General features: G+C 48.7%; 7 protein-coding genes across 7 annotated transcripts; 4 read left to right on the top strand and 3 right to left on the bottom strand.

The window, feature by feature from the left end:
- Positions 1-1298: 1298 nt before the first annotated feature.
- On the top strand, positions 1299-3512 carry BDV38DRAFT_256166 (non-ribosomal peptide synthetase; the record flags this gene model as incomplete). Its single annotated transcript, XM_032055496.1, has 1 exon — positions 1299-3512. A coding segment is annotated over exon 1 (2126 nt), but the record flags the coding sequence as incomplete, so codon positions are not given.
- Positions 3513-4168: 656 nt separating this feature from the next.
- Positions 4169-5005, bottom strand: BDV38DRAFT_295513 (SDR family oxidoreductase; the record flags this gene model as incomplete). Its single annotated transcript, XM_032062718.1, has 1 exon — positions 4169-5005. The coding sequence occupies exon 1, from the start codon at positions 4925-4927 to the stop codon at positions 4169-4171; it is 759 nt and encodes a 252-aa protein (XP_031910171.1). The 5' UTR covers positions 4928-5005.
- A 2282-nt stretch (positions 5006-7287) lies between these two features.
- Positions 7288-8180, top strand: BDV38DRAFT_286132 (ubiquitin-60S ribosomal protein L40; the record flags this gene model as incomplete). Its single annotated transcript, XM_032060611.1, has 4 exons — positions 7288-7372; positions 7459-7465; positions 7594-7774; positions 7983-8180. 4 exons carry the CDS (start codon positions 7288-7290, stop codon positions 8178-8180), a joined length of 471 nt encoding a protein of 156 aa, XP_031910170.1.
- Positions 8181-8523: 343 nt separating this feature from the next.
- On the bottom strand, positions 8524-9729 carry BDV38DRAFT_166781 (Yip1 family protein). The gene is made up of 4 exons (XM_032051889.1): positions 9622-9729; positions 9515-9566; positions 8736-9441; positions 8524-8671 (listed from the first exon to the last, which is right to left on the bottom strand). The coding sequence occupies exons 1-4, from the start codon at positions 9664-9666 to the stop codon at positions 8569-8571; spliced, it is 906 nt and encodes a 301-aa protein (XP_031910169.1). The 5' UTR covers positions 9667-9729; the 3' UTR covers positions 8524-8568.
- A 36-nt stretch (positions 9730-9765) lies between these two features.
- BDV38DRAFT_166776 (TBC domain-containing protein) lies at positions 9766-11828 on the bottom strand. Its single transcript, XM_032051888.1, has 3 exons — positions 11148-11828; positions 10975-11097; positions 9766-10923 (listed from the first exon to the last, which is right to left on the bottom strand). Exons 1-3 carry the CDS (start codon positions 11401-11403, stop codon positions 10037-10039), a joined length of 1266 nt encoding a protein of 421 aa, XP_031910168.1. The 5' UTR covers positions 11404-11828; the 3' UTR covers positions 9766-10036.
- A 942-nt stretch (positions 11829-12770) lies between these two features.
- thtA lies at positions 12771-16762 on the top strand (the record flags this gene model as incomplete). The annotated part of the gene is made up of 5 exons (XM_032057730.1): positions 12771-13261; positions 13310-13424; positions 13475-15047; positions 15104-15276; positions 15329-16762. 5 exons carry the CDS (start codon positions 12771-12773, stop codon positions 16760-16762), a joined length of 3786 nt encoding a protein of 1261 aa, XP_031910167.1.
- A 121-nt stretch (positions 16763-16883) lies between these two features.
- Positions 16884-20955, top strand: BDV38DRAFT_166685 (putative mitochondrial translation initiation factor IF-2). Its single transcript, XM_032051886.1, has 3 exons — positions 16884-17854; positions 17932-20468; positions 20529-20955. Exons 1-3 carry the CDS (start codon positions 17405-17407, stop codon positions 20770-20772), a joined length of 3231 nt encoding a protein of 1076 aa, XP_031910166.1. The 5' UTR covers positions 16884-17404; the 3' UTR covers positions 20773-20955.
- The last annotated feature ends 141 nt before the right edge of the window (positions 20956-21096 follow it).

The raw sequence follows: 21096 nt of genomic DNA, 5'->3' as shown, positions 1-21096 counted from the left end.
CTCTTCTTGTTATTGGACAACGAATGAGAGCAGATTTGCTATTGAACGGAATACGATCCCTCGAATGTCGAGCTGCATTTGCTGTTGCCGTGAGACTGTGTCGAGAAAAGCTTAATGTAGCAATTTCCCATCTTGAAAAATAACACATTCTATCATAGCTGGTCATTGAGCATGAAGATGACGAATTCCGCCATCGTTGAGGTGTGTATGGAGCGCTATGGTGCAGTCGAGAGGACATATAAGGTTGTGAGGGGTTTCGAGATTTGGTACAGGATGCTTAGAGCAAAACCTCGAAAACGAGCATTGCAATTCTTGAGAGCACAATATTGAAATCTGTTCGCGCCAACTATCTACTCGCTTTATCCTTCTACTCAAGCCATTCGCTGTTTGTTGCATCCATCATAATGGATCACTACCTCTCCGCCTATGTTAGCCAGAGACCGGACGCCATCGCCGTCGAAGACAATACCCAGAAATTGACATATAAGGACCTAAACCGAGAGGTCGACAGGCTAGCTTCCGTGTTGAAGAATTACCACTTAGGCCCCGAAGAGCCGATTTGCATCATGGAGGGGATAAACTCCAATCTAGTCATTGCCCAGCTGGCGATCATCAGAGCAAGACTGACCTGCGTACCGATCGAGCCATCGACGCCCAAGCTTCGTCTGAGTAATATGCTCACTGATATCGGGGCCAAGTATATTCTATCTGACAAGGAAGATATTGCCGATGATATCGAACACACGGTGATTCCTATAACAGGCCGGAGTCCTCCTGGTACTTCTGATGCGCAGAAAGACAGCCAAGTGAACGGTTCAATCCATGACCCAGACCACGAATACCGCAGCCATATTCTATTCACATCAGGATCAAGTGGAAAGCCCAAGGCTGTTCAGATACCTGAACGAGCTATCATTCATCTAGTGACAAAAACAGCTTGTACGCCGCTGGAACCCTCTGACCGTGTTGCAGTTATAAACAACCCTGGCTTCGATATTTCTCTCTTCGAAGTGTTCGGTCCATTGGTCGCAGGCGCAACGATGGTCCCCGTGCCTCGCATGGTTGTGACTGATCCGTTCGCGTTCCGAGAGTTCATCGCGGAGAAAACCATCTCAGTGATATTCTTGACGGCAGCGTTACTTTCTATTACTGGGTACACTTGTCCTACGGCTTTCCGTGGTGTCAGACTTGTCTTGAGTGCCGGAGATGTACCCAGTGTCGCTGCCGTAAAGGCCATCATGAATTCCTCTGCGCCTCCAAAGCATCTCTGGAACACATACGGTCCAACGGAGACAACAACCTACTCCACCATGCACGAAATTAAAGCTGAAGAGTTCCAACATGGTTCCTTCGGCATTGGTGGGCCAGCTGGGGACACTAAATTGTGCCTCGTGGATGAGAACTTAAAACTCATTACAAATCCCGGCGAGGTAGGCGAGATCCTTCTCGGGGGTCCCGGTTTGACTACAGGGTATATCAACCGCCCGGAGGAGAACGAGAACAGCTTCGTCACCCTACATGGAATCAAATATTACCGAACTGGCGATTTAGCAAGGTATCGTGTAGCTAAGCCTGAGGTCCTTGAATTTGTTGGCCGCGCAGATCACCAGGTAAAACAGGGTGGTTTCCGCGTGGAATTAGGAGAAATCGAACAAACTCTCCATGCAAGCGGTTGGTTGTCTGGTGCTGTCGTACGGCAAATTACTTCACAAGATGAAAACAAAGAACCGTTCCTTGTTGCTTTTGTGATACCTGCCGTTGCTAATACAGTTCGTGCCCGTACACTCTCTGAATTTCTGAAGCAGAGATTGCCATCGTATATGATTCCGAGCGATTTTATCTTTTGCTCGGAGTATCCCATGACGACGCATGATAAGGTTGACCGGAAAGCATTGGAGCAGCAGTACCGAGAAAGTCGAGAGAGGCAAGGGGTTCCCAATGGAAAACAAGCAAATGACTGTGGAAACGACACTGCAAGCGTCGTGAAGTCTCTTTGGTCATCCTTGCTGAACAAAAACAACATCGACAACGAGGATGACTTCCTTGTACTTGGAGGAACGTCTCTTCAGTGTGCAACTCTGATAAGCAAACTGAGGCAGCATTTAGGAAAGACAATCTCCATGAGATCACTTCATGAGAACTCACGGCTTGGTGATCTAGTTCATTACCTTGATGAGTTTGCTGAAGGAGGAAATGCACCGGACGAAGCAGACAAATGGATTGCGCACTCCAAGATCGCTGACTATCTGCATGCCGTACCTGATTGGCAAGCAGAAAATGAAGGGAAAGTCTTCATATCGGGTGTCACTGGATTTGTCGGTGTCAATTTTCTGAGCCGATTCTTACAGATGCCGAAAGTCAAAGAAATCGTATGTGTCGCACGGTCTAAAAATGGCATTACACCTCGAGACAGGGTGGAAGCGACTTTGGAGCAATATGATCTCTGGGATCAATCCAAACAACACATGCACAAACTAAGGGTCTTAACTGGAGATATATCTCTCGACTTGCTCGGGCTCCCAGCAGAGCAGTTCGACTGGCTGGCCAACTGGGCAAGTGTGGTCTTCCATCTAGCTGCCAAAGTTAACTTCTGCGATCCATACCAAGCCCATTTTGACTCTAACACACTGGGAACGAAAAACATGTTAGATCTTGCTGCTAGTGGACGGCGAAAGGCCTTCCACTTCATGTCCAGCATTGACGCATGGGGCCCAACCGGCCTGGTATTTGGGACCCGGAAATGCCTTGAAGATGAGCCTCTTGAGCCCCACGTACGAGGCTTATCATTTGACATCGGCTACGCGCAAAGTAAATGGGTTTCTGAAATGATGGTGCGTCGAGCTCGTGACCGTGGGCTCCCCACTGCTATCTATCGGCCTGGATTCACCATCGGTGACGTCCGAAACGGAGCTGGAAATCCGGATGACTTCTTTGCACGCTTGATAGTGGGCAGTATCAAACTGGGTGCGTTCCCGATTCTTCCGCGCCAGAGAATGGAATACGTGACAATCAACTATGTGCTCGATGCTACCCTACACATCGCCTCTTGTAATGAAAACCTCGGCAGAGCATACAGTCTGGTTGCTCCCGACCCGAAGGACTCGGTGAACCTTGAACAGACAGTGGATGTGATCAGGGACCTCGGATATCCATTGAAGCATATCCCCTACTGGGACTGGGTTCGGATGCTACAGAACACAAGTGATATGGATAATCCCTTGCTTCCTGTTATGCCACTACTCCAGGAGCCAGTGTTGAACGGACTCACTCGTTTCGAGACAAGTAGGAATACGCCTCACTATGATAGTTCTAACACTGTTGCAGCCCTGAAGGATGCACCGGATATTCAATATGTACCATTTGATTCCCAGATGTTGGATAAGTTCCTTGATTTCTGGGAGAGCAAAGGATTTTACAAGATGCCACCTATTGATAACTAACGGTAGCACTTCGAACTATTGCGACCGGCTTTACTCGCGGCCGTTCATGAGATGGTACAGAGATATGCAAGCTATCTCCTTTTCTTGTGATTTTTATTGTTCTAGTAAATGCAATTCTTTCCCCAAATAAGTAAAAATCTGTTCCTTTTTCCATCATCATCATCGTAATCATAATTATTACAAGGTGTTTGCCCCGATCCTCACATTATGGAAGAGGATATTAAAGTCACACCTTAGGAGTCCGAACATTTTTAGGTAGTTGAATGGGATGATTTTTCGTCTGTCACTCTATGTAGTCGGGCTGGCGGTATGTCTGCGGAGTATAGTAGATGAATAGGCTATACGATAAGTGGCATAAGAGAAATATATTATATTTAGAATACTAGGGAGAATATATATATTTATATTAGAATAGAATGAATTATTTAAGAATTCTAAATCCTCTGCGCGATTAGAATCTATATAGAACAGCGCACGCGGTGGGGTAATTGTTGCCTGAGGCAACAGCCGTCACAACGACAATGTATGAACTGGTGCATATATGATATAAGGAACAAGACAAGGGAGTATTTCCAGGGGCGGTCTTCTACACATTTTCTTGAAGTTATAGTCCTAACTCATTAAGGTTGAAATTCATAACTGAAATGGACTGCAATAATATACTCCAGTACAGTTTCCAACTGAGATTCTCTAACAAGGCATCAACATAGGTTGAGGCTGACAAAGCTCTACCACACTAGCTCTTGTCCCTCATAGGTAATGAACTTGCCCGATGTAGCCTCTCGAGTAGCCCCGTCGATCAGCTGCAGCATTCCCTTGACGCTGTTGTCGATTGTCTCAGGAGGGCCAGGTGCGTATCCCCACTGCTGAGCGACAAAGTCTCCTGCCCGCGTCTGCACCCATCCCGGGTGTAGCGCCACGGCAATCAAGTTCGGGTGCTGAAGATGAAGTGCGCGTGTGAGCCAATTTCCTGCCGCACGGCTGGGTCCATAAGCGCCGCCCGGGAAGGGTTCTTGGCCGCCGATGGAGCCGACTGAAGAAGAAATGTTGATGAGCTTGGGCGCGCCAGCAGACTTTTGGAGTAGGGGCCACAGTCCCTGGAAGACGAGCAAGGGAGCAATTGTGTTGGTTTCGAAGGATGCCCGTAGATCCTCAGCCGAAGTCAAGACAGCGGGCACCATGGGGGCTGCGTACCCGGCGTTGCAGATGAGAACGTCTATGTGGTCAACGCCAGCGGCAATATTGAAAGTCTCGACGACCTTTTCGGGAGCAATGGCCGATGAGAAGTCGAGCTGGAGAATGTGGAGGCTGCTTTGCTTGCCTGCGGTGACAGCTTGGGTCTCGGCCTGGAGACTGGCGGCTGCCTCCTCATTGCGGACAGAAGCAATGACGGTGGTAGCAGGGCGCGCTAGGAGCGATTTGACCAGGCCAAGGCCGAGACCTCTGTTCCCACCGGTGACAACGTAAATTTTGTTGCTGGATGTCATGACTAGCGTAGGAGACAGAAGACAGTAGCACGGCAGAGTGTAGTGAATAGATACAAGAGTGGTGTGAGTGTTAATTCGGAAGCCAGTAGTCAGTTTCCCAGTAGACTAAGATAAAGGGGGAAGGAAAAGATAGAGGGGCAGTCATGGGGAGAGGACAGGGTTTATATAGTTGGGTCTCTCTCGTAATCCTTCTTTATTTGCCTTTCATTTGCACTTAGTACACTTCTCGTCAGATTTTAGGGTTTCTCGAGTCCTTAGGTTTGATTCGTTCATATGATCTACGTTCTGTCACGTTTCTTTTTCTACTTCGTAGCTACGTGAGGCTCTAGGGCACACCCCGTAACGTCCTGATATACATCATTTTATACATATCAAAGTGATCTAATAAGCATCCATCCTCCTGTAGTGGAAGTCGAGGGGTCAATATCATCCCCCACTTTTGGAAACCCTAGTGGCCTTGGTGCCTGAGACCTGCAACGCTAGACGGTGCCTGATTGGATAGGCCAAGGGCATCCCCACATGGAGTCATACTACAATCCATGATCTTTAACGATAGTTCCATATATCTTTTTTGTTTCTTACGTAGATTTTATCATCCTTTGTCAATCTGCAAGCTACGGGCCCAGTCCTAAATAGCGACAGATTAGTCTATTTTCTTAAGAAGGATTAGTGAAGTATCTTATCAGTCGCAGATTGGAAATATAAAATGAGAGGGACCCCGAGTCCGACTAATAACGGGTCCAATATGAGGACATTACTTTCAAACACTGAACAAGACTTTTATGACAAATTTGGAGGAAGAAAATAAAGGAGAATTATAGTACTCTCCCTCTTATAATATATTGAAGCAGACTAGAACATCGGGGTGGTTGAACCTGGCCTTGGTTTTGATGGAGGTCTACTTGACGAATGGCCAAATGAGCACGGTAATACGACAGAGACAGAGAATTAACAGAAAGCTTGAAATTTCATTTAGGGGGCATGAACAAAAAGAGACAATGTCATTGTTGCAGCCACAGATTTAGGGATGATGTATTTTCGGAGCCTTTTGCTAGCTCTAACCCTGATCTCTATGTTGGTATACTAGGTTCTGGAGGGCCTTCTCCTTTCGAGAGCCCTCTCTAAGATATGTTTCATCAGCTCTTCAAATGAAACGCCATTGTGCGCAGCAGGAATGGGTAACTGGGACCAACCCGGCCGCAATCCGGCAAGTGGATTGATCTAAGGACCAGTGTTAGAATCATATGTGTAGTCTGAGTATTTTCGTCAAAGACGAATGGCTTACCCCCAGCACATTAGCGACTGGCTTACCCGTCGAGTGGTCAATTCGAACATCTACTCTGCCTCCATCTCGACATCCCAATACTTTCCAGGCTCTCAGCGCAACGTGACAGGCTAATTCCGCCTGGGGATCTGATCTGTCCGCCCTGACCTCATCAACAATCCCATCCCAATCGTCGTTAGCCTTGGGCCTGACTATGGTGAATGCAATATTCTCATCCAATGCACCATCTTGTCTTGTTTGTCCCTTCCATACCATCTCAGTAACACCTACAACCCACGCATTCTTGCGTGTTCCTAGTAACCGAACAGTAAACTCTCTGCCAGATAAGAAGGCCTCGATGAGAATCCCACATGAGGAAATGGTACTCGCTCTCACGGCTTGAATAGCAGGATATAGCTCGCTTGTGTTTCTAATCTTGTTGCTAGCTTGTATACCCTTCGAAGAGCCCTCAGCAAGTGGTTTTGCAAACAGCGGATATTTTGAGGGGCTTTTGGCGTGCTGAGAATTGTCTATTGTCTTTTAGATCTTCTTAATTGAGAGTTCTTCATCATCGAGGTGCAGTAGGGCGAATGGGGCTGCTGGGACACCATAATGCTGAAGAACCATCTTTTTGGTTTTAGATTATCCATTATTAGTAAAGCACTGCCGACTTCTTTATCGCCCATGTTCATGAAAAGTATCGTTGTCCTCCCCGAAGCAGCGCACATTGGCAAGATAATTCCTGTCATATATTGGAAGCTCTTGAAGATCATATATTAGAGAATATACGCTTCTCAAGATATAAACCCGTTATAAGGTCTGCAGTGTTCTCTAGCAACGGTACATGCAGATTGTAGTGAGCACTAGGTTCCTATAAATAACCTAGAAGAGTTTAGGGTATGCTAAGTTGCTAACCAGTCTCCATATCCAAGTGGTGGAGTGGAAACTGTGGAGACGGCAAGGTCGGGAGTCGGCGGCAGAATGTAGGGGCATCAACCATGAAACCAGGCCGGATACGGACCTGCAAGCTAGGGCTTAGGGTACATCACGTGCGATGGCCAGACATCACGTGGGCCACTTGTTTGCTAAGCGAGAAATGGTGAAATTGAGTGTCATCGCCTCTTCCGACCGACCGGACCTTTCAGCGATCGTCAGCCAGCAACAACGAAAAATCGCAACCAGTATGTTATTCCGGCGTTTAAGTGGTGTCGTTATATTGATCCCGGGATGATGAGCTAATTTGTTCTTTTTTTTCGCGCGTCTACAGTGCAGATGTAGGTTTCCCTCGTTCTCCGCACCATATTGAACCTTTAAAACCCGCCGATGCGACCCAGAACCGGCTGCGAAAGATATAACACGAACGATGACGAGGACAATAATGCTGACAAGACTCCGATGACAGTTTCGTCAAGACCCTCACGGGTAAGACCATTACCCTCGACGTTGAGTCGAGCGACACCATCGACAACGTCAAGGCCAAGATCCAGGACAAGGAGGGTATCCCCCCCGACCAGCAGCGTCTGATCTTTGCCGGTAAGCAGCTTGAGGATGGCCGCACCCTGAGCGACTACAACATCCAGAAGGTATGAAGGAACCCACTCTCGAAGTGCTTGAAACGGATGGCCATTTTCGTGATCGGATATGAAGACCGTGCGATGCGGTTTTTTTGCGATGGAGATGTAGCAGATCCGATCGCACGGCTGTCATGTTGGTAACGAATTTGAGGCTCGGAATTCGGATAAGCATTGTTGAATGAAAGGAATGGTCGGCTGATGGGCATCAACTTTATAGGAGTCCACTCTCCACCTCGTCCTCCGTCTCCGTGGTGGTATCATCGAGCCTTCCCTTAAGGCCCTCGCCTCCAAGTACAACTGCGAGAAGAACATCTGCCGCAAGTGCTACGCCCGCCTTCCCCCTCGTGCCACCAACTGCCGTAAGAAGAAGTGCGGTCACACCAACCAGCTCCGCCCTAAGAAGAAGCTCAAATAAACGATTCCATCTATCTATCTTGTTACGGTTTTTCTACGTTGCTGTGGTGGAGACTTGCTGGGGGTTATGAGTCGATTGCAGCCTGGGAGGCATTGTACGGCGTTAGAATGATGAAACATTACAGCCAAAGTCAAATGTTAATAGTTGACTTCCCTCTCGGATCAAGTTGCAATCAAAAGAATTGTAAAAAAAAAAATTCAATTTCGCTCATAATCCCTTGTTCTGAGAGGTACAGTTTTACAAACACACATGAAAGACCACTGAACGTAGAAATGAAAACAAGATATGTCAATACATAGTTTGGAATTAGGCTCTGCTGCCCGAGCAGATCCATCAAGTCATCTAGCGGATCCAAGAGACATTGGAATTGAGAGGAGCTTCAAGTCCTCTACATGCCCAACATGCGTCGCTTATCGTCATCGTCATGCTTATCGTCATCATGGTCCTTCTCGTGGTCGTCCTCCTTCTTCTTGGAAACAGGGCTTCCATGCCTGCAAATGCGATTGATCAGCAAAGGAACTGACTACTACGGGGGAGTAGTGAGGGAACTCTTACGCAAAGAACAGGATCTTGATCGCGATGGCGAAACCTGCATGCAGCACAACAACCAGAATCAATAGAATCTTGCTGGCTTTAGCGTCCGTAGCACTCAGCACAGGATACAAGTTACGCAGCAGGAAGAAGACGGTCCAGCCAAAGCCAACTCCAACAAGTGCCCAATTAAGCGCAGTCAGGGGGCTCCAGCTCACAAGCGCAACGGCAATCCAGACCAAATTCGAGTATCCATACAGCGCCCAGCACTCAATCAAGTCCGCAGTGGAGCTACCGAACCAGCGCAGTGCACCCCACAGGGCAATTGGTAGAACGAACGTATATCCGTAGACCAAGCCGGCAGCCCCAGAGAGAAGCGTAAAGTCGTACGCGAAGTGCTCCGCATCGTTATTTGAGAGCCATTGCGAGATAGTGCCGGTTAAAAAGAGGATCACGACCACGGTCGTGGCGATCCAAAATGGGCCGTACAGGTCCGCGTTGCCTTCCAGGACATCGAGGAAGTTGCTGCGCGGGTACACTGCCGCGACGCATCGTCTTAAAACCTCGTTCGTATCAACATCGAAAAATTGCGCGTAATAATGGATCGACCACCAGGTATGCTTTGAAGGGGTGCCACCAGGTGACCTGTCACGACCACGGGAGGAGCCTCCGCCGAGAAAAGGTGCCGAGTCCTGCTGCACTTTGGCATTGCGCTGATCATTCTCGAAATCTTGTAGAAAGCGTGGGTTAGTCACTCCTGTTGGCGAAAGTCATGATGGCCTCCACATAGGTGAACAACATACTGGAGGGATGAAATTCAAGGTCCTCCTGAAGGTCGGTATGGCCAAGGTCGCCCTGGAACCAGTATTAGGTTGTTTCGAGTCAAGCAAGCAAGATAATGAAATCGTACCTCGGTGTCCGCATCTACAATCACATCATAGCCCCGGTTCGCCATGTTGGGCTGCTCGTTAGGTCTAGAGAGCTATTGTTGTATTGGAGATTGAGAGTTGCGGAAGAGTACACATCAGCGGCTGGCGACAGGCGGCATGGTCGTAATCAGCCACGCACTAGCCACCAATTTGTGGGACCAGCGGGTAGCAACGTATGTGTTGCTTTTAAGTTTCTAGTAGTACTAAAGGTACGGAGTATTGACGATTTTCTTTCTACGTACTGGTTTTCCACTTTGTTGCCAAATGCAAAAGAAAGAAATGTCTGAGAAGATTATCCACTGAGAGAATTGATATGCAATAGTATATTAATGTGATATTGTACACACAAACGCCATTTTAACCCAATCTTCTCCATGCACAGTACGAAGTGGAAGACTAGAAGAGGTCGTGAGATTGGAAAGCCAGCTTGAATCGATTGATATACGACCATATAGGCGTTTCGAAGCCCTTCTTCCTCAGCCATACTGAGAAAGCACCGACCAAGATTGTGACGGCTATGGTTCCAATGGTTCTTCTGTGCTGCCACAAGAAGCCAACTGCCTTCTTTTTCCGCTCTTCGTAGCGCAGTTGTCGCACTTGTCTATCAAAAAGATATATAGCTTCTCCAATTGATTGTTTCTCGAAGATATCTCGAGTACTTTTCAGCACACTGGTCTGGGGAATTTTCTTCCAAGCCCCAAGCGGGAGTGATTCCGGAGGGTAGTCATTGAAGAGTTGCACAGCGCTCGATATCAGACCTTCAAGATCTAGAGGACATGGTAGCTTAGAGAGTGTGAAGTGTAGCATCTCAGGTTCATCTTCAGGGATCTCTAAAAGCTCCTTCTTGCGGGAAAGTATGATCGCAACAAAAAGATAAATAGAAACGACTGGCTCCTGAGCCAGCAGGAAGTCAAATAAGCGGGCGATGTCGCTATACTCTTGAATATCATGAGCATACAAGGTAAGAGTCGCTGCAAGCGCAAAGAATGGTTTGATATCCGCAAGATGGCGTCGCAGTACAGGATCAGCTCTTTCCATGATTGCTGGGATGAGCTGTAAGTGTTTCACTGTTGGGGAAAGAGATGGCAGCATATAGTCTCTTATGCGGAACAGGGACAGCCGCGTAACTGCAGAGGCCGCCGTCTGCGCCCCAAGTACTAGGAGTAAAACTTGCACGATATCATGATAGCCTTGAAAATAGCAGAGCATTGGATAATGCCGTAACACTTGCTTAATTAGATATGACAGCTCATCTTTCTTTGAAGCTAGCTCTTCGTCACTGCCTTTACCAAAGGATTAGTGTATGTAGAAGCTTGAGATGCAAGAATACCTACAATTGGGATAATAAACAAACGACCGGTTCACGTCAAGTTGGACTTGGTCTTCATCTACATGTGGCGATAGGTCTTCCCAGTCCCCGAGCTCAGTGTCTCGGTCGCTTTGGAGAAGGATAGGCCCTATTTCTTAGTTGTGAAAGTGTGACGGCCGTTTCATGTTGGTGACTTACAAGCTTGTCGTCTAATGTCATCGCGAAGAAAGCCACCTTCTGAAGTGGCATAAGAGACCAACGCATCCAAATCGCGCATCTCGCATGCCCGGCGAATTTTATCTTCCTTCTCTGCTATGCGAGCTGCAGTTTCCTCATTTCGGATTCTCTCCAACACTTGAGATGCACTTTCAGATACGGAATCCTGTGCTGTTTCAAAACATGTCTCAGAGCTCTCGCTCTCAGAGTTATCCTTGAATTCAGAATGATGATCCATCCTTGGCTGGACTCGGAAAAAAAAAAAGAAAAAAAAAGGAACGGGCTTTCCCAATGTTTGTTTATGCTAATGGAAACTCATAGGGGTAGCAAAGAAAGAAGGTAGTCGAATTGCAAATCAGGATTTATCAGTATCTCCTTCTGCTAGGCCGGACCATGGATGATAAAGATTATTGCTATTATTATGATTACCAGCTGGCAAGGGCCCCACGAGCTACGTGCCAAGTCAGACCGATGCGGAATTGAGTTGATAGGTGATAGTTGACAGCGGGCATCAGGAGAGGATTGGCAGTTTAGCGCGGGCACATTGCATACCGAATGGGACTTAGGGAGCAACTATGAGTCTAAAGCGGACACATGTGCTGCAGGCCTCAGGCTAGAAGCTGCTTTGTCCCGTGATTTGCTGTTCATTGGGTTTTATTCCGATCCGCCCACCGCCCCCAAAACGACCAACAAGGCATCAATCCCGTCAGCCCCTCGACTCCGTAAAGATATGCAGTTGTTATCAGCCTCTAGAGATACCCTATTCCTCTCAAACAATGCTGCCATGACCTAAGGTCGCAGAATCTGCACTAAAAGGCCAACACTGTGCATTTCGGTGCCCAAAGGTGGTGCAAGAGTACCTGTTGAACTTGCCCGCAGCTTGAGTGACGGACCCATGCGTTTCTTGGCGGTTGTGTTCGCAATTCCCACATAGTTCCTTTGTTTGTTCCGCTCAAGCTTGAATGCTCAAGGGGGGAATGGCTCTGGCCTATTGAATGCATGCTATTGGTACGGAAATTCCTTGAATGGCGATCCATATGCTGTAGTAAGTCCTCAAATCCACTCGTCTTTCGAGGAGGATATTCTAAGCACATGCAAACAGGTACATTGCCCCTCAGTTAGAAATTCATCTGTTATCAGGTGCTTGCTTCCTCGATCATCTGCGACGAGGAGCAATTCGTGGTCAATTACATCCTGGGTACTTCCACTCGGGACACACCAAGATGGGATATTGTCCTTGTACAGCTTCAAGCATGTTAAATGAAGAACTTCCTCTTGGACCCTAACCCTTTGCTATTCATCACCAAGTCTGTCCTTCAATCTTCCTGGACATATTGTGCCGCTGTGTGGGCATCGTGTTATTCTGCGAAGGTGCAGGCGAAAAGCTGACTAAATACAACCAACCGATCTTCCCTCGAAGAGCTTTACCCACCTTTCTTGCATTCATTCTATTGCTTCCAATAAATATTTTATTCGCCGCGGTACCCCCCCGCCTTTAGGCAACTGCGAATTCTTCACTGGTTCACTATGTCTTTCCCAAGAAACTACCAGAGCACTAACCCCAATTATATCAATGCCTCCCTAAAGCGCCACGGTGCTGACCAGATGGAGACAGCAGATGACTTGTTCTCTCCTGACTCTCGTCCGAAAATGGGTCTTTTATCTCGCACACTGATACCAAGTCCAATCGTCCAGTGGATACTACCTGCGCGCCTGAGAAGTGAGCATCAAAATGATGTTGTTTTTATCGGTGAGCGAAGTTTGCAGATCAAGGAAGCCGTGTCCGGTTTCCATTTAGAGGACGCCACTTCAAAGTCGGACTTTGATTCCAATATCATGGCAGCGAAAGTCATCAACGTGGGCACAGAGTTACCTTGGGAGGCACAGATGAAATTGGGGGCAAGCACCGCACCTGTCAATTCAGAGCCGCAGATAGGGTTGCCTCCCCAGATATTGCTGTTAAGTCTCGCCTCAAGAGAACTAGTTTTCCTTTATTATTCGACCTCGAGTGATCAATTCATCCACCACCATCGGCCCTTGCCGAGTGATGTCAGTACATTCGAGCGGTTCGGTCGAAATATTGCAGTGGAGCCAAGGTAGAGATCTCTTTTGGCTTACTTGGGCATGGCTAACAGGCTTGCCAGATCTCGTGCTGTAGCAGTTAGTGCATCTTCTGATTATTTTGGTGTCTTTACTTTGAAGCAGCCACCAGTTCTCCAGTCACAGATGGCACATCACCAGCTAGACCCCATATCAGAGGTATGTGCAAAGTTGTAGTTTTCACCTGCACGTACTAAGCTGCGACATAGGAACGCTTCTTTCGTGTCGATGGTGACATCATATTCATGGAATTTCTATATCCAAGACCGGAGGAAGACGGCAAGATTCTCCTCCTCCTTTTAGTCGCCCAGGATCAGATTACTCATGCTATATGTTATGAGTGGGACGCGAGCGAACACCTGCGCCAAGCGTCTCCAATAGTCACCAAGAGACTACTACCATTTGAGGAGAGATTACCTACAATGCTCATCCCGTTGACCAAAACATCCTCTTTCATGCTCGTTACAACGAGTACAATGGCTGTATATAAGAACAGGCTAGATCCTCGGAGACAGCCTAGCAGGTATCCGCTTGGTCTTCCTGATCGAGAGTCTCGAAAGTCCCCATTATGGACTCGGTGGGCAAGGCCACTGCGCAATTGGCTATATAACCAAAAGCACGACGACATCTACCTTTGCCGTGAGGACGGTCAAATCTCGTACTTAGGAATTGGCAACGAGGGTGAAGTCGAAAATCAAGCGCATCTAGGCCAACTTTGTTGTGATGTCGATGCGGCATTTGATATTCTACATTTCGGCAATGAGGGAGGTGACCTACTCCTTGCCGCTGGCAACACAGGAGATGGTGGTCTATTCGTCCAAAAGGCTCGAGACCACCCTAGATGTGTCCAAAAGTTCATGAACTGGTCTCCTGTCACAGACTCTGTAATTGTGAGGTCGCCTAATCAGCAACTTCCGTTGTCTGCAGACGTCGCTAGCGACCGACTGTTCGTTTGCTCCACTTCGTCTTTCGCACGGGGTGCAATCGTTGAACTGCGCCACGGGATTGAGGCACAGATAGGCTTGGTCGTCTCCCTAGAGGGACTGTCAGGAACAAGAGACATATGGACAATGCCGACTGGCACAAATGGCGGTGTTATCGTGCTAACATCTGATCCTATGTCATCGGTCCTCCTGGACCTACCGGCAGATTTCGAAGAAGAGATATGTGCTATTGACGAGGCGGATTCCGGCTTGGACTGTGGCTCCCAGACATTAGCGGCAGGAATCACCGACATAGGTATTATTATTCAGGTGACGGAAAGGGCGATTCATCTCGGGACAACCTCTGAATCAATGCGGTGCTCCCGTTATGAGTATGGTTATGACCAGAGTATCACTGTTGCTGCCGTAGATGGCTTTGCATCTCTTATTGTCGTCGCAGTTCGCAACCAAGGCGGACTGCACCTTCATGCTAAAAGGCTAACTCCATCTGGCAACCAGCTTTCTTTAACCGATGTGGGCGAGCCGGTAAGAATGCATTTCGAACCCGTCTGCATCTCTGTCATAAATTTCGACTTTGGATCTCTCATATGTGTGGGCGCGGGCAATGGGAAGATATTTCTCTATGTCATAGAGAATGAATCTATCACGTTCGTGTCCGAGAAAACCATGGACGTAGCGTATAATGAGGACATATCCAAGGCAATCGATAGCCTTGCAATTGTCAACAAAGTAGAAAACGGGCCATTGAAGAAGTTTATCTTACTCTGTGGCCTACGAAGTGGCATCCTGGTTCCATTTGGTGTGGCGCTAGACAGTGTCAATGTCGTGTCTTCTATCGGTATGTCTACCACTTATCTAGAGAGTAAATTCTTGCTGACCTACGGCGTGCATTAGTGATGACCCAGGTAACCCCGCAAAGATTAGGGAATACTTCACTCAAAGTGCAGAGCAGAGGAGACCTTGCGTTGTTGACTTGTGGGCAAGGATTTTGGCAAATATCGTGTACATATGACAGTGTGATGCCGGACTGTACTCTTCAGCGGATTTGGATCACGGACCAGAATAACGTAAGTCCCGGTATTCCCACAGGTTCCTAGGGGCCGCAGCTAATGGTCTCAGTCTGCCTACCACCCAAGAAATATCCACAGCTTTTCAGTCGCCAGTTTTGCAAATTCGGACGTGGAAGATCTCTCTAATACGCTTTTCTGCATCGCAGATGGGCAACTTATGGTTTGCACTTTGCAGCGAGATGAGAAGACTGTCCCTAGAAGAATAGGTTTGCCAGGCAGCGCCACTAAGCTAGCATACTCTCAGTACCTGAAAAGCTTGGTTGTGGCGTACAGCCGAACTGAATTTGACACCGACGCGGATCCTATCAAGCGCTTCACGCGGTCTCACATTGAGTTCGTCGACCCTGATTCACAGCAAGCCATCTGCGGTCCTGAGGATGGACTCAGGCCCTGGAGGCCCCAGGGAGCAGCTGGAGAGAAAATCAGTTGCATTCTGGAGTGGACACCCAAGAAAGGTGATGAGGAATATCACTTCATTGTTATCGGTACGGCCCGTAAAAACCAACAGGACCGAGGCCGGGTCATATTTTTACAAGCGTCGAGAATGTCGTCAGATCCCACGCAAATCGAATGTAACGTGAAATATGTTCACAAATTTGAGGGACCTGTTTACTCGATCGCACCATATGGTAACTTTACTCTAATGGTTTCAACTGGGCATGAGATCGTACCACTAGAACCCAAATTTTCGCAAACGAGATGGCTTCGAGCAGCAAGGTACCCTGTACCGTCTCCAGCGGTTTCTATGAGCTCCCATGAGCCCTACTTATACATGTCGACTTCGAGGGAATCTCTTATGATCCTCAATGCATCTGAGGAGAAACTGGTGCTTCATGCTTACGATCGGCAGAAACACGACGGGCTCTCCCATGTCCATATCGGAGGAGATATACAACTCACACTTGCCTCCAGTAGAGGTGGCCGGGTCAGTCTATTGACTGAGAAAAGAATAACTGACAACGATAAGATGATGCCCGTAGCATTGTGCGAAGCACATCTTTCTACGTCTGTAACGAGGCTCAGTCCAGGCACCTGGCAGTCCACTATGCCTACCAGCTCCCAAGTGATATATGGGACAGCCATGAACGGCACAGTTTACCGCTTCTTGACACTAAAGGAGAAGGAATGGCGTTTGCTGTATTTGCTGCAAAATTTGTGCATCCGCGACACATTCATATGCCCTTTTACGCCGAAAAGGAAAAGGCAGCGGAACCCTGCAGGAAACGAATCCCTTGAATTTCAGCCTTCGCAGATGCACATTAATGGGGATATACTGAGTCGTTTATCAATCCGAGGGCCGAGCTATCTGATGTACATGCTAGTAACGGAAGAGTTCTACAGCCCCTCGACTCCAGAGACTGGCTCGCCACAGGCCATTTATGAACGGTTTCTGGAGTTGTCGAAGGATCTTCTTGGGGAAACCTCGAGCCCGGTTGAAGATGTAATGAAGTGGCTCAAGCGCACACTACATGTGGGATTCTAGACGGGGATGTTAGATGAATTGGAATGCACATATGCCGTACATTGAGAATAGAACATAAAAGAAGATCAATAAGTCACGGGAATTTGTTCTTCTCGAAGTATATATGCAGGAATGTATAAAAATTCAGCGTGACGGAAGAAAGGAAGCAAAAGGCGGCTAAATTCGTTAGGAGAGGTACCTTGACGGCCTGAGGCGGCCAACTGGCAGCGTCTCGGATATCAAAGCTCAAGGATTTGTCCCCACCAAAACCATCCCAAAATTCTTATTACCCACTCAAAGGCACTTGTCGAGTCTCCAGCCTTGGACCTTATCAACCACAGGGGGAAAAGGTGCTCGTTATCTCTTTTCACCTCGGTCTTTCTTTTTAATTTCCTTGTGGAGGATTTCAGGCTTAATTTGCCACTCTGTTCTTCTTCGACCGCCGCAAATAGCTGCCGGAGATTCTGATATTCTTGTTCGTGCACCTGCCCACCCTCCATTTATTCACCCATCTCCAACACGGGTGGCGCTCTCTTCCTCTTTGTCACTAACATATGTCCCGTAGGAATACTCAGGGATATCTCTACTGTCGTCTATAAAGAAAGACGATCTGCCTCGATTGAATCCTTATCCGTCCAATCAGTAACTCTCGATATCTCCAATATGGCGCCTAAGAAGAAGGGAAATAAGAGACAGGAGGCCGACTGGGAAGCTGAGCTCGGCGAATCTGCCCCCGGAGCCGGTGGCGAGCCCAGCCCCCAGGAAGATGCCGCTCCCGCCGAAGAAGAGTCTGGCGGCGGTTTACTTGCCGCTTTAAGGAAGAACAAGGCTAAGAAGGGAAAGAAGGGGAAGCAACAGAACGATTTCGTCGAGGGTGAGGAGGCACCTGCGGCGGACGAAGCTCAAGACTTCGCCAGCAAGCAACCTGAAGAAGGCACTTTCGATGAGGAGGATGACGTCTTCTCCAAGAAGAATCAGAAGGCTGCCCAGGCCGCTGCAAAGGCTGCTGCAGCGCCCCAGGAGGCCGAGGGTGAGGGTGAATTCCGTGTGAAGTCCAAGAAGGAGAAGGAAAGGGAAAAGAAGGAGAGAGAAAAGCAGCGGAAGAAGGAACAGGTATCTATCGACCCTTCGGTCCCGGTCTCGGTCTCAATCCCATCACACTTGCGCTAATCATTGAATCTACTATCTAGGCCGCTAAGAAGAAGACTGAAAAGCCTCAGCAGCCTGCTAAGGCCGAACCTGAGAAGAAGCAAGAGCCTACACCTGCCGCTGCTGCTCCCGCCCCCGCTGCCCCAGAACCTACTGGTGGCAAGAAGAAGAAGGTTCCTGCCCACCTTGCTGCTCTCCAAAAACAACAGGAGGCTCTCAGAAAACAGCGTGAGGAAGAGGAGCGACTTCTAGCCGAGCAGCAGGCCTTGGAAGAGGAAAGGAGACGCGCGGAAGAAGAGGAGGAGAAGAAGAGAGAGGAAGCTCGTCAGCGCAAGAAGGAAAAGGAGAAGGAAAAGAAGGAGCAGCTCAGGAAAGAAGGAAAGCTGCTCACTAAGGCCCAGAAGGAGGCAAAGGAGCGCAATGAGCTGCGTCTGAAACAGATGCTTGCTGCAGGTGCAGGCAAGGTTGCCGGCTTGGAAGACCAGGGTGCTGAGAAGAAGAAGCCTGTTTACGATAACAAGAAGAGACAGAAGAAGAAGGGCCCAGCTAAACAGGAAGAAGACCTGGAGGCTGCCGCCGCACGGGCTAAGGCGCAGCGTGAAGCTGAAGAAGAACGCCGAAGGAAGGAGGCCGAAGAGAAGGCGAAGGCTGAGGCTGAAGCCGCCGCCGCTGCCGCCGCTGCCTCCGCTGCTGCTGGTGGAGAGGAGAGCGAATTGGACGACTGGGAGAAAGCTGCTGACGCAGAAGATGACGTGAAGGATTCATGGGACGCTCCTACAGATGAGGAAGACAATGCAGAAAAGCCAGCCACAAATGGCGCCAACAAGACCGAGCTCCCTGAGAGGCCTGCTGCAGCACAAAAGAAGGGTGAGGAGGAGGAAGAGGAGTCTTCCGAGGAAGATTCTTCCGAAGACGAGTCTTCTGATGAAGAACAGTCTGCGGCACAGAGGGCCATTGCTCAAAGGAAAGCGGAAGCCGCAGAGCGCAGAAAGAAGCAGCATGAGGAGGCGATGGCAGCTCGCTCAAAGGACAACCTCCGCTCCCCCATCTGTTGTATTCTGGGACACGTCGATACCGGTAAGACCAAGTTGCTGGACAAGATTCGTCAGACAAACGTCCAAGAAGGCGAAGCTGGTGGTATTACTCAGCAGATTGGTGCTACTTACTTCCCTGTGGATGCTCTGCGTCAGAAGACTGCTCCTGTGAACAGGGATGGTTCATTCGACTTCAAGATTCCTGGTCTATTGGTCATCGATACCCCTGGTCACGAGTCCTTCTCCAACTTGCGTTCCAGAGGTTCTTCGCTTTGTAACATCGCCATTTTAGTCGTCGATATCATGCACGGTCTCGAGCCGCAGACCCTTGAGTCCATGAGGTTGCTCCGTGACCGCCGCACTCCCTTTATTGTTGCGCTGAACAAGATCGATCGTCTGTATGGCTGGAAGAAGATTGACAACAACGGCTTCCAGGAGAGTTTGGCTATGCAGAGCAAGGGAGTCCAGAACGAGTTCCGTACGCGTCTTGAGCGGACCAAGCTCCTGTTCGCCGAACAGGGTTTCAACTCTGAGCTGTACTACGAGAACAAGTCCATGGCCCGTAATGTCTCTCTCGTACCGACTTCCGCTCACACTGGAGAGGGTATTCCCGACATGCTGAAGCTGCTGACCACTTTGACTCAAGAGCGTATGACCAACTCGCTCATGTACTTGTCGGAGGTCGAGTGTACTGTTCTTGAAGTGAAGGTGATTGAAGGTCTTGGTACGACCATCGATGTAGTCCTTTCCAACGGTATTCTCCGGGAGGGTGATCGAGTCGTACTATGCGGTCTCAACGGTCCTATATCAACCAATATCCGAGCGTTGCTGACGCCTGCACCTCTGAAGGAACTTCGTCTGAAGTCACAGTACGTTCATAACAAGGAAGTCAAGGCCGCCCTTGGTGTCAAGATCGCAGCCAACGATCTCGAGCATGCCATTGCCGGTTCTCGGTTGATGGTCGTCGGACCTGATGATGATGAGGAAGACATCGAGGATGAAGTCATGTCTGATCTGGAGAACCTGCTGAGCAAGGTTTCTAAGGATCAGCGTGGTGTCAGTGTCCAGGCCTCGACCCTTGGTTCCCTCGAAGCTTTGCTTGAGTTCCTTCGTGTCTCCAAGATCCCCGTTGCCAACATCTCCATCGGCCCTGTTTATAAACGTGATGTGATGATGGCTGGTACGATGTTGGAAAAGGCTAAGGAATACGCCGTCATGCTGTGCTTCGATGTTAAGGTTGACAAGGAAGCGGCTGCGTATGCCGAGGAAGTTGGCGTCAAGATCTTCACTGCAGACATCATCTACCATTTGTTCGATGACTTCACCAAGCATATCGCTGAATTGACGGAGAAGAGGAAGGAGGAGAGCAAGATGCTTGCTGTCTTCCCTTGTGTTCTCCGTCCCGTCGCCGTCTTCAACAAGAAGGACCCTATCGTCATCGGTGTCGATGTCATTGAAGGTAGCCTGCGGATGCATACGCCACTTGCTGCAGTTAAGACCAACGCAACGACCGGAGCCAAGGAAATTATCGAAATTGGCAGAGTGTGAGTCACTTTTCCCGCTTTTTCCAATAACCCCAGCGCCTTACTAATATCGGATTATAGTGTATCGATTGAACGTGATCACAAGGCAGTCAGCGTGGTCAAGAAGGGTCAACCCTCTGTTGCTGTCAAGATCGAGGGAGCTAACCAGCCCATGTACGGACGTCAACTGGAAGAGAAGGACACCCTGTACTCCAAGATCTCCCGTGCCAGTATCGACACTCTTAAGGAGTTCTACCGTTCGGACGTGTCGATGGAGGAATGGGGTCTTGTCAAGAAGCTCAAGCCCGTGTTCGACATCCCTTAAATTTGATACGAGCTTATGACCCACCATAACCTGAGGACCTACCTGTCATCTCGACAGGTCCTCGATGGTAACCATATGGCATTCGACACTTGGCCGTTTGCCAGAGTTTGGGGCAGACTCAACTATCGGGTAACGAGCTACCAGGCATGTGCCCATATGTATAGGTTTACCATATAGCGATGTGATTTCTTTATGTGCCGTGATGATTTAATGTACTACGTTGAAGTAGTGCATGATGTGATGAAATAAAACGGAACTGGTTAGAGATAACGTGTGTGTTAAAAAAAAAAAAGATGGGCCACGGTTATCTCTGGGGTTAGGCTG

This window comes from Aspergillus pseudotamarii (genome assembly GCF_009193445.1).
Source record: "Aspergillus pseudotamarii strain CBS 117625 unplaced genomic scaffold BDV38scaffold_57, whole genome shotgun sequence".
Taxonomy (NCBI): Eukaryota; Fungi; Ascomycota; class Eurotiomycetes; order Eurotiales; family Aspergillaceae; genus Aspergillus; species Aspergillus pseudotamarii.
The sequence above is the reverse complement of the archived record's forward strand: the minus strand, read 5'-3'. Positions and strand labels throughout refer to the sequence as shown.